This window comes from Capsicum annuum, chromosome 11 (assembly GCF_002878395.1).
Source record: "Capsicum annuum cultivar UCD-10X-F1 chromosome 11, UCD10Xv1.1, whole genome shotgun sequence".
NCBI classification, from domain to species: Eukaryota; Viridiplantae; Streptophyta; class Magnoliopsida; order Solanales; family Solanaceae; genus Capsicum; species Capsicum annuum.
Window position 1 is genome coordinate 214,746,015 of NC_061121.1, and position 13,005 is coordinate 214,759,019.

Sequence of the window (13,005 nt, forward strand, 5' to 3'; positions counted from 1 at the left end):
TATAATATAAAATACATATTTTGTATACACATATTTGTGTTATTTCATTTCGATATTTTAAGTTTGAAATAGTCCGCGCATCGCGTGGGAACGCAAACTAGTCACATTAAAAGGTAAAATGTACTCACTCTCTGAATGTCAGACAATATTTGATTTAAAAATTAATAATAATTTATTATTTATATTTATTCTATTGCTGCTATTAATTATTTTTTATCAAAATAGTTGACATATATAAATTTTCTTTTTAATAAAAATACAAATTGACTAATACGATCCTATTTTTTTTTAATCTTTATAAATAAATCTTATTCATTAATATGAGAATTAATTACTAAGAATATAATTGAAAAAAAATGACTATTTGTCTTTGATCTTTTAAGCATGTCAACTATTTTGAGACAGAGATAGTATTCAGAATTCAGTGTATTTTTTAAATATTAAATTTATTATATTTAAAAATGATGTAGTAAAAAGGTATTGCTTTGTTATTTTTTATTTATTAAAATATGTGTCAAGTTAATAATGAATAAGTAAAAATAGAGAGACAGAATTAGGCAAATCTAGAAAAATGAGCTTATTGAAAAAGCACACGGGAGATTTTGAAAAGGGTCCCTCTGGTAGACGGTTAAGGTAGGATATCTCATATTAAGTCTTGGATGAAAATTTTAATGTAGTTGGTAGACTGCACAATTTTATGCTGAAAAATCACTTGTATCCCTTCCAATTTAAAATTATTTTATCCTACATGAGATAAATTAATCCAAACATTATAATCCCATAATAATTGTATAATTATTATGATTTTCTTTTGAATTTTAACTAGCGGATGTTTTCGAAAAATTCTAAAAGTATTCATCAGTTTTGTCCTTCTGAGATGATATCTTTACACCCTTGTAGAACACATTATCCTTGCTCATACTCTACTAAGAAATTCAAAAAGTGAAATTAGGAATAGCAGTGGTAAAATTAATCCAAACTTATATGACTCGTTGTTTTACTGGATTTGGACGAATTGAGCTATGACCCATTGTTTTAGCCTATCTAATTTAGCTCTCATCTTAATCCATCTCAACTCAGCAGAGTTGGACAATGACTCATTTATTGCTCGAACCAATTTCGCCCTGTTCAAATTTAGCCCAGACGACTCATTTGCCACCCCAATTAAGAAGCTCCATTTCATCAGGTGAATTGATGGACTAAGCAAGTGAATCAAAGCTATGTTTATAGGCCAAAGACAGAACCAAATCATATTACAAAATTCTTATCAAGATTTTTCCATTTCATGAATCATGTGTCAAGGCACTGAAAGGATCATCCAAACAATGTTTACTAACACAACTACTATAGACATTTAAGAAATATATCCCTTCATCTTCAAACTCTCAACAGCGTCCTCAATTATTTGCTCCATCTCGATAAATTGCAGTCCCAAGTCCATCAACTTCTTACCTCCCTCCTTGGTCCTTAATAGTCCAGGTTGAGTATCTTTTGGCAACCTGATCCGAACGAGCAAAACACAACAGCGAAAATAACTACTAATGAGAAACTCAAATTTATTTGCAATAGTTCGAGTTGTCAAATATTTTTCTAAAAAACAAAAACGTGAAAGAGAAGAAGCAGAAGTAAAAAAATCAGAGACCAAAGAAATTACTTAGGTTGTTAAACATCAAGGACACAGGATTTTGCTAGTCTTATTTACTTTGACATCCCTAAGCATGTGTTTAAAGGGGGGAAAACAGAAGGAACACTAACAATAAGCAGTAAGAGTAGGTTATGCAAGTCAGGAGACAGTATTCCAACTCCAATAAAATCAAGTGGCTTCAAGAAGATGGAGGCTCATTTGAGAAATTCCCACTTAATAGAAGTCTCGATGAGGAGATTCAATTATTTAAGCAATTAGATCGCTAATTAGAAAACAAAAGGCACTACTTAGTGAAGGAGTTTTAGAAATTTCATTTTGTGGAAGGTGAAGGCAGCCCAGATAAGGAATGTTCGAAAACACTAGAACAGTGCACGTCTAGGATAATATAAATGCTCACTCCTTAAAGTCAGATTAAAATAGTATTACCTAGGAATGTTAAATTCAGGGTAAAGCTCTGCAACCTTAGCCGCGAAATCACCATAGTGAGTTATGGCTTCAAGACACACGTGCCTTCCTTTTGCTGATTTGTTTTCATAAACAAGAATATGTGCTAATGCCACATCCTTGACATGAACTAATCCCATAAAGAAATCTTGATATGTATCGGTGCAGCCTGAGTATAAACAAAGTGACAATTTATGATTCTGAGGGAAAAGCTTCAGCAGAGACCACTAGGTGGCAATTTGACTTAATGAACTGATTCTTTTAATAAGAATTTAAATTGAACAGAAGAAAAATAGGAACAACAATCTAGCCCCATCCAAGAGCTGTTCTTACAGACACGGGGAAACTAGAGCTCATTACTCAATGTTACCTTGAAGAAGACGAAGAATCATCAGCATGCTAGCATTAAGGGTTGGTGGGAGAATAGGTCCCATTACAGTTCCTGGATTCACCACAACAATATCCAAATCTTTTTCCTTGGCAAATTCCCAAGCATCTTTTTCAGCAAGTGTTTTTGACAAAGGATACCATACCTAAACCATAATAAGATTGACATCATTGTCAAAGGGAACTGATTAGAAGTGATAAATGTACCAAAAGAAGGGAGTAGCCTAGTCTTTTCCACAAAATCCGTGTTGTCTAGGCAAAAGCCAAGCAAGTCCAGAATGAGTCAAGCTTTTGCTTCTATTTTCCTTTTGATATTTTAGCCAAACTTACTGATTAAGAATTAAGAGACTAAGTTACTTTAATTAGTACCAAAAAAGATATCAACGCAAAGGATTAGAAAGGTCAACTTTTCTTCATCTTTCGTATCTTTCACGATGCTGTTGTGTCTATTTTGTTACTTTTATAGTTAAGTCAATAGACTAACGGGTTTAAGCAGGTTAATCAATGGTATGTGTAGCAATATTTTCTTTTTATGAAGCTAATAGTTCATTGACTCGATGAGGAAATCCCACATACAAGACATAAATCACAGTAGAGAATTTTATACAAACACGCTAATAGTTTAAGCTTCACATGTTTGATAATCCATGACCTCATCCTAGCCTTTGAATATTCTCAAGAGTAAACTCTTATTTTACTCCAAGATGCTTTAGGGCTGAAGGAATTCTCTTATTTGTAGAACACAAAGCCTCTTATTGTTCCTATCGGGTAGCTTAATCAAAATTATGGCATTACTTTAACAATAACTTGATATTCGTGAATCAACCTAACTTCTCTAATTTGAATTCTCTTTATTTACTTTTCAGTCAAGCACAACTAAACATAACCCATTTTAAGCAACTTCACACAATACACAGATGGAAACACTATGCATGATAACATAGGCATACATAGAAGCAAATATCAAACTCAAATCTCACGGTACGAATTCTAGTTAAAGCCGAGAAATTTCCTGTGAGTTAGCCAACCAAACCTAGTTGACTCACGAGTTCAAAACTTGAGAAGGTACGGAGCTGCCTCTCTTCTTTACCTCACTTAATTATCAAACTTCTTCTAAGCAGCATGATTTCAGCTCGTCACATTTGTCCTACCCGCATATTCTGAGTTGCGTCCTTACTTTTGAACCAAAATCTTGGAAGCGCTAAAATCTAAGTATGATTGAACAAAGCATGGGCTCAATTTCACATCCAAGTACATAATTTACTCCAAAATATAAGTGAAAGAAACCAAGGAATACTACTTTTCTTCGGTACAAATCAATTAATCAGTCAACTACACCTCATACCAAACTAATTACTAGGATATTTGGGCCATTTCATTTCAGTACAAACTTAAAAAGAATAAGAGAAAGAAGAACTTGTCATAAGGGTGGCTAATAGAGCTGATCTTCTATCTTCTCTTTCTCCCTTCCATTGGAGATAATTAATGATGTTAGAGGTCAGTGCGGCAGCACTTTACCAACTTTTGAATTAACATTGGACTAATGCCACGGTGCCCAAAAATGATAACACGACACTCGACTTGTGTTTCACCACGTTCACAAAATCTATTCTTTCAAAACTAAGTTCAAAATTTTATTATGTTAAATGAAATCCAACACAACAACCAAAGCAATCTTAAAATCATACCATTTCCTAATCCAAATGCCAAACTGTTAACAATACCGTAAATACTAGAGAGTATCAATCAGGATTAGTCAAATTGATTCTGTCCTATTTTAGTTCACATTCCGTATTTAAACCAACATTTCGAGGGGATAATCAAGCTAAATTTTCACTCAATTCTTCCCTCGTCTTTTCTTTCACAGAAATGAAAAGACAGATACTGCATAAGGAATGTTTAAGATACAAAGGCAAGGCAAAACCAATCCCAAACAAAAAAGTAGAAATGAAAGCTGGATAAGGGAGAGGTTTAATTTTGATAAAGAAGATAGGTGAACTGTATGTACCCCATTCTGTTTGCAGTATTCAATGTCAGTCCAGCAATCCTCATTCTTGATATGATCAGCCGGCCAATTAGGACTTGGGATGATGGCCGATATAGATGAAGTCACCACCACACGCTTAACCCCGAGCTCCTTTGATGCTGTAAGTACGTTACTGGTGCCTTTGATTGCTGGCGACAGAAGATCATTCTATAACTCACCCAACCACAATCCCATGTAGATAACAGACAGAAAAGCAAATTAATACCAAAACAACAAATCAATATGAACAAGTAAATGAGCAATAGCAGAGGCAGAGCTAGAAGCCCATGGGTTCAGTGTATCTTTAGTTCAAACCTTGTAATCATATAGCGAAAATCACTAAATATGTACAAAAACTAAATGTAGAACCCAAAATTACTAACATCTGATATCACTATCCTAGAATTTGGCACCAATAAGATTCAAATTCTAGCCCCAAGTAGAAAACAGATAGAATAGCAAACTAATACCAAAACTACAAAATCAACATGAAGAACAAGTAATAGCAGCCTGTTTGGCCAAGCTTTTCAGGGGCCAAAAGTGCTTATTTTTCCCAAGAAGTGCTTACTTTAGAGAAGTAAGGTGTTTGCCCAATCTTATGGGAGAAAATAAGTGCTTCTAGGGAGTAGCAAAAGTTGTTTTTCCGAAACTTAAAAAATAATTTTTCATTGAGAAAAATGCACTTTAAAAAAGCTTGGCAAATGCAAATTGCTACTCAAAAATGTTTTAAAGTTTATTCGCCAAACACAAACTACTTCTTATTGAAAATATTTTTTTTAAAAAACTTTATAAAATAAACTGATTTTAGAAGTTAGGCCAAACAGGCCGTAAATGAGCAACAGCAGAGGCAGGGCTAGAAGCCCACCGGTTCCACCCAAGCCAGTTGTTTTAGTTCAAACCATGTATTCGTGATAAAAAATTCACTTAATAAATATAAAACTTAATTTAGAACCTTAAACCACTAACGCCCAATATCGCTATCTTAGAATTTGGAACCAAAAAGTTCAAATTCCTGCTCCGTGTATGACCAATATAAGTAGTAAAAGAAATTGAGCGATTCTAGAACTCACCTCAGGATCTTTAACTTCATCAACAATGCAAGGGGAAGCAAGGTGAAAAACGCCAACAGCACCAGTAATTGCAGGAACAATTGAGTGATAGTTAAGCAGATCAATTTGATAAAGACGGAGACGGGATTCAGCCCCTTCTAAGGCAAGTAAATGCTTCGTCTCTTTCTCGTCATCTAAATGGATAAGAGGAAGAATAAGGTGAAACAATTATTTTTGAGCAAAGGATCAAAAGCACATCTAAAAAGTATTTCGATTTTTTGAGTTTCATATTTGAACTATCATGTATGCAAATTTCTTATATGAACAGTATCACCTACTACCTCCTAAAATACAACTCAACTATTAATTGTTCACTTTTTTTATATGAAATACTGATCTATCGCCAATGATTTATCAAAGCACACCTTAGCTATCAATTCTTCATTTTTCTATCCGAAAGACTGAACTTTCACCAAGTATTTATCAAAACAAACCTAAACTGTGAATTGTTCACCTTTCCTATACATGGACTGAGCTATCACCAACTATTTATTAAAACATACATCAACTATAAATTATTCACTTTTCCTATCTGAAAAACTGAATTATCATCAACTATTTACCAAAACACATCTCAATTATCAATTGTTCACTTTTACCATCAGAAACACTGGATTATCAACAACCAACTACTAATCAAAACACGCCTCAATTATCAATTATTCATTTTTTCTATCTGACAGTCTAAACTATCACCGACTATTTATCAAAACACACAACAACTATAAATTATTCACTTTTCCTATCTTAAAAACTGAATTATCATCAACTATTTATCAAAAAACTCTCAATTGTCAATTGTTCACTTTTACCATCAGATAGACTGGAGTATTACCAACCCATTATTTATCAAAACACATCGTAACTCTCAATTGTTCACTTTTCCTATCTTTCTTTCAGATAGGAAAAGTGAACAATTGATCTTAGTAGTTAAGGCATGAAACTTTAAAAACTGGCATAGATTTTGACCATTTAATTTTTTTAATTTATTTTTTGTGAAGTAGAAATTGATGAAAGAAAAAGGAAAAGGAGGAGACTAACTGAGATCTTTAACAGTGGCCTGAACAGTATAGCCACGTTCAAGGAGAAAACGAACAAGCCATGAACCAATGAAACCACTTCCTCCAGTAACACACACTACTTCACCTTCTTTGTTTGCCATTTTTATTGCTTAGTACCTATCAGTTTAACACTAGTAGTAAAGGAATGGAAGATAGATGGAAAATGGCTCTTCCTGTGATTCTTTATCCAATGAAAAAATGACAAATATTTTTGAGTTTTTGTTCCTAAAAATGGCTAGAGCTTGAACAGAAAATGACAAAAAAAACTCCCTCTCCCCCACCACCCAACCCATGTTTGCACTAAGTTCAAAAGATTCCTCCGTCCCCTTCAATCAATAATCCCTCCTTCCACTGCACATAAAATGAAACGGAGAAAATAATTATTGCCATTCACTCAACATAAGCATTAGAAAATAAAAATAATAAAAGTAACTTTATTGTATTATCATTTAAATATAATAAAATTTAAGGATCGACTGATACGCGTACAAGTAATACAAAGATTAACAATATAGAGACCGATGATATAGAGATTATAGTATTGGGATTACTGTTTAGTGTATCATATGTATTCTGTTTGAATTTAGAAATTTGCACATTTTATTTATGATTATACCCTTAAATTTTTATGAGTTCTTTTATTTTAACATTTAACTAGTCAAATTAAATATTTAAATTACAATGTAACATATTTATGCATGAATTTTAATTAATTTATAGTTTTTTTTCCGTTCTTTTAAAATTTAAGTTACCTAATTTTAAGATGATAAAATAATTAAAATGAAGGCGTGCCACTAAATTGATTATATTATTAATTTTTACTTCGCCTAGCTATTTGCTTTTTTTTTTTTTCTAGAATTGGATATATTTAATCTAGAAAACAAAAATAATTGTAATATTACATAAAAAAAGAATTTAAAAAAATAAATATAAAGCACATTATGTGTGGAAACAACATAAACTCTACAGTATTTGATAATGTAGTTTCAAATTTTGCAAGGAAAAAAATAGAATGTAAAACATATTTCCAGTGAATAATACTTTCCATAAGCAAAATGGCAAGTTGAGATTGAAGGATAGTTTAGTTATTTAGGTGTCTTATTCAAATATGTTAAGCCTTAGATAAGTTATTTTTTTTATTTTTATGGAATAAAAATAATTCATGTATTAAAATTGAGTTAAGTAACCAAATGATATACTGGATAAGACTAAGGATGCATTTGTTTTTTTTAAAGATTAAGACGTCTGAATCTGAATGGATGTCTGAACGATTAAGATGTTGTTTCTAGATCTGAATATTGAATGATTAAGACGGTTTGTTTTTTTAACATCTGAATATACATAATTTATTTATTTATAATAAATATGCAATTTAAAATTAAAATAAAATAAAATATTATATTATCTAAAAAATATTATATCATACAACCACTTCCAGTTTCATCCGAAATTATCAATTCAATCAATGTCTCTTGACAGAGTAGTATGAAACTCTACAAGTAGGATATTTCCGATAGACCCCCGGTTCAGAAGATGAAGAAGCTAAAATAATAATACATATTATAACAGCATCAAAAGATGTACTAATAGGACTGTACAAAGTAGCAAAAGAACAAATTAAAGTGTTCCACTTCTAATCTTAAACGAATTCTAATGTTTGTTATTTCATTCATTTACATGTTCTATCCTACACGATGAGTGAAACAACAACATATATCTATGCGCATTCTTGCAAAAACTAACGTGAAGCAAAACAAACTACATGCTGATCTTTTTCACATTTATTTTGTACGTGTTGAATTAAGAAGATTAAACATGATTTCAATTGAAGATCCAATTATGTCTTTTGGAGTAGCGCATGGATATTGAGCAGCAAATAGTGCATGTTTAAATTGATAATAAAAATATTTATAAATAGTTTTGGTGAATCATACCTGAAAGAGAAGGAAAATAATGTGAAGAGGAAGAGGAAGAAAGAGAGAGAAACGTGAAGACAGAGAGAGCAATGCGAAGAGAGGGTGGAAGAACAACGTATTTTAAAAAAAATAATAAAGTTTGAAATTTGTGAGGAAATAAATTGTGTTTAAACAAAGTCTAAATGTCATTCAGACTCTTTTCCATGTCTGGCTGATTCAGAGGTTTTAAGATGCTTTTAAAAAGAAAAAACAAATACACTTAATGGGCTAAAATCTGAACTATTCAGATTCAGACCTGCATTAAGTGTAAACAAATAGAGCCTAAATATTAATCAAAGGATTATCCTAGTTAGTGCAAGTCTACCAAAGAGGTAAATTATTTTTAGTGCTAAGGGTAAAATGTTTGTTGTTGTGGTTGTAGGGTAAAATAAGTAGAAATCGATAAATTATTTATTGAGTTTTTAAATTGAACAAGTATTGTTGGCCATATAATTTTTATTATAATGGACAAGTAAAAACGAACGAAGGGAGTGTTAATATCATGTTTGCCCATGTAAATCAAATACGAATTGAAGTTATTTTTAAATTTTTATGAGAGACATGATAGTGAAAATAAGTTTTTACTTTTTTTTGACGTATGAAACTTTTGAAATTCAACTCCAAGAAAAAATAAATATTTTTTCATGGTCAAATGCCTACAGGATATTACTCCCTTCACCTAATTACTTGTCACAATTTTTATTTGCACGTTCCGTAAGAAAAATATGACTAATTGACTAAACTACTCTTGATTAAGAAAAATATGACTAATTGACTAAACTACTCTTAATTATTACTACGCTCTATTTAAATAGTACCTTTTTTATACTATATTAAAATCTCTTCATATAAATATACTAAGGACAAAGGTGAAAACAAATAAGTAATTATATCTTGATTCTTTGAAATGACAAATACTACTTCCTTAACCCATCTTTACTTATCTACTTATCTACTTTTCTATTGACATAAAGATTAAAAAACTGTAAATAATAGGGTAATTTTATTATATTACCTTTTTGAATATAATAAATTTAATATATTGAAAAATATATTAGATAATGAATCGTATTTAATACTAACAATAAGTTATTAAGGTGGGGAGGTGGGGGGTTATATATATTAGATAAAGTTATTAATAGTGTATATAATTGCTCGTGTAGTTTAGGGTCTAAAGTAAGTTATATGGACAAGTTCAGGGATGAAATAATGTATTTTCTGTATTTATAAACTGGATAAGCATTGTTGAACATCCCAAAATAGAAAAGTGAACAAGTAAAGATAGACGAAGAAGGTTTTATTAAATATTTAATTTTTAATAAGTACAACAAGTATTTAGAAATCGAGGGAGTGCTACTAAAACAGTAGTATAGAATGAATATTTTTTAGTCATTTAATATTTATCGAATTTTAATTGTTGAATTTAATCAAAATAATAAATAAATTAACTAACAATACCAAAAGTTGTTGTTGTAACCCCCAAATCGCTACATAAAAAGTGACATCTATAGACAAAAAGTTACATCAAATTCTTAAATAGATCAAAAGTAACATAAATATAACGAAATAAAGAAAAAATATCAATATCAATTCTTTTTAAAAAAAGAGAGAAATTTAGGAAATTTTAGTAGTACTACTTTTATTTTACTACTTTCTTATCTATCGATATCTATACTTTCTATATTAAAAGTTTGAAGGGCTTTAGAAATATTGTTGAACTTTTTGTCCTTCATTAAGAGTTTTTGTTTTATACAAAATCGTCTTTTCATTATTTTTCTAATATTTAAAAGCTGAAAATTAATTAAATATTTATAGTAAAACCTTTCTTTATTAGAAGTTATCAGAATTAATGACAACCAATACCTTTTTTATTAGTTTAAAATTTTTAAATCAACTAAAACTGATTTTAAGAAAATTTAAAAAATCTAGAAATAAATATGAAAGCGTTACAATAAGAAAAATGTAAGAAGTACCAAATTTTTAAAAGTTTTAAGCAATTAAAGATTTTTTAAAGATTTAATTTTAAAAATAAGAAAAGATGTTAAATACAGAAAAAAATTAATCGTGCTATAAATATGGTTCAAAATTGATGTATCTTTCTTAGCCACTAGCAACACGAAAAAGAGATACTACGTGGCAAATGGTAAAGTGAAAATCCATTAACCACGTGAAACTTCTGGTGGTAAAATATATATGTGCTTATCATAAAATATATGTTATGTTTACATTAATATATTCAAGTGTAAAGAATCGTTGAGAAGTGATTTGAACTTTTTTAGACTTTATTAAAAAACTTCACACACGTGCGATTAAACTTGTATATAAAAATGTAGAAAAGGGTGTCTATTTATAGACCACCAAATTACTAAGCCTGCTAAGTTTGATATCAAGTTGACAATTCGGTCAACAATTTTTGGTATTTAAATTCAATTTGAACAAGTAACTTTGGTCTTCAAATCCAACTTGAATAGGTGACTCTAGGTGTTCAGATTCAATTTGGCTACTAACTATTATCTCTCACTAATGACATCTCATACATATATATGTCACATGACATTCATATTATATAACACTCCCCCTTGGATGTCCACTAATAGATAATATTTCCCGTTAAAGTCTTACTAGGAGAATTTAATGGAAAAAGCCCAGTGAACAAAAAAAATACACGCATCTTGTAATACACCTTTAGTGTTGCCTTATTAAAAACCTTACCAGGAAAATTCGATTGGGATAAAACCTTGGTTAAGAAAAAAAGAGTACAACACGTATTTTACTTCCCATGATGGAAACTTTAATTTAATGACTTGAATCTCCACATCCCAATTTTGTGCACCATCTTCTCGAAAGTTACAGTTAATAGAGACTTGGTGAATAAATCAACAATAATGTTACTTGAATGAATCTGTCGCACATTGATATCACTATTCTTCTGGAGCTCATGTATGTAGAAAGGTTTTTGCGAAATGCGCTTTGTTTTATCTTCTTTTATGAATCCTCCCTTTAATTGCATTGTGCATGCTGCATTATCTTCATATAAAATCGTAGGCACTTCATCACATTTCAGACCACATTTTTCTCGGATGAGATGTATCATGGATCTCAACCACACATATTCTCAGCTTACTTTATGAATGCCAATTATCTCACATGATTTAAAGAAGTGAAAACTGTTGTATATTTCTTTCGAGATATTGCTCCTTCATGAGCAAATCGAGACATATATAGGTTTTGTCCTTGCTATGCCTATATTCATATTCATAAATTCAATCACATGTCTTCTTTAAGACATATTGTGCACTGCAACTAAATTCACTACAGGGAATGGAGCATATTCAATGAAAAATATCTCATAACTTTTATCAAAATTTTGGCTTAATTATCGTTATATCGTCAATATGGTGCATTGAGATTCAAACTCAGCGTCTTATCCATATAAAGGGGTCTTAGGCCAAAAATCAATGGGACTTAAACCCAACATCATATCATCATGGTGCATCGGAACTCTAACTCGATGTCTTACCTTCTTAATGGCATGAGCCTTAATCCATCAACACACCCTCGGTCAATAGCACACTAGGCCAAAGTATAATAAACTCAATCTCGAGCCGATAACAATATCACCACTTTGTGATTTTCAATATTCTTTTCAAACTTAATTAAAGAGCATGAGTTAGTGATATACTTATCTTATCATAAATAGTAGAAAGGTGAAATCCAAACCGTGATAATTGCATAGTTCTTGCGGTCTTGCCTTCTCCACTTTTTGATCCAATTTTCTTTTCTTAGCCTTTAAATTTTGAGACGATAGAGTCTCGTGCTCGTGCTGATAACGTGTTATAAAATAAAGATAAAAGATTAATATCAAACTCAAAGAAAAGAGAGAACTTTAGGAAATTTTAGTAGTACTTTTGTTTTACTGCTTTCATATCTATCTATAATCTATATCTATAATATATTAAAAGTATGAACGACATTACAAATGTTGTTTGAACTTTTTGCCCTTTATTAAAAGTCCTTGCTTTAGACAAAATCGTCTTTTTATTATTTTTTACTAATATTTAAGAGTTGAAAATTAATTAAATATATTTATGATAAAATATTTTTTTATTAAAATTCATCAGAATTTCAATATTTTTTCCTAATTCAAGAGTTGAAAATTAATTAAATATATTTATGGTAAAATCTTTCCTTATTAGAAGTCATCAGATGTAATGACCCTCTCGGTCGTTTGTGGAATTTTCTCATCTCTATTTTAGCTCTCTCCGTAGTTTGTATGCGTGGATTATGACTCACGGGATGAGTAACACCAATTTTTGAGGTGTTCGGAGGTTGTTGAAGTCATTAGTTGAATTATTGAGTTTTGATAAAGTTAAACCTA

At 30.7% G+C, this 13,005-nt stretch overlaps 1 protein-coding gene across 1 annotated transcript; it reads right to left on the minus strand.

The window, feature by feature from the left end:
- Positions 1–1,208: 1,208 nt before the first annotated feature.
- LOC107848004 (cinnamoyl-CoA reductase 1) lies at positions 1,209–7,165 on the minus strand. Its single transcript, XM_016692652.2, has 6 exons — positions 6,653–7,165; positions 5,573–5,745; positions 4,485–4,670; positions 2,460–2,622; positions 2,072–2,258; positions 1,209–1,499 (listed from the first exon to the last, which is right to left on the minus strand). The coding sequence occupies exons 1-6, from the start codon at positions 6,771–6,773 to the stop codon at positions 1,355–1,357; spliced, it is 975 nt and encodes a 324-aa protein (XP_016548138.1). The 5' UTR covers positions 6,774–7,165; the 3' UTR covers positions 1,209–1,354.
- Between the last annotated feature and the right edge of the window lie 5,840 nt (positions 7,166–13,005).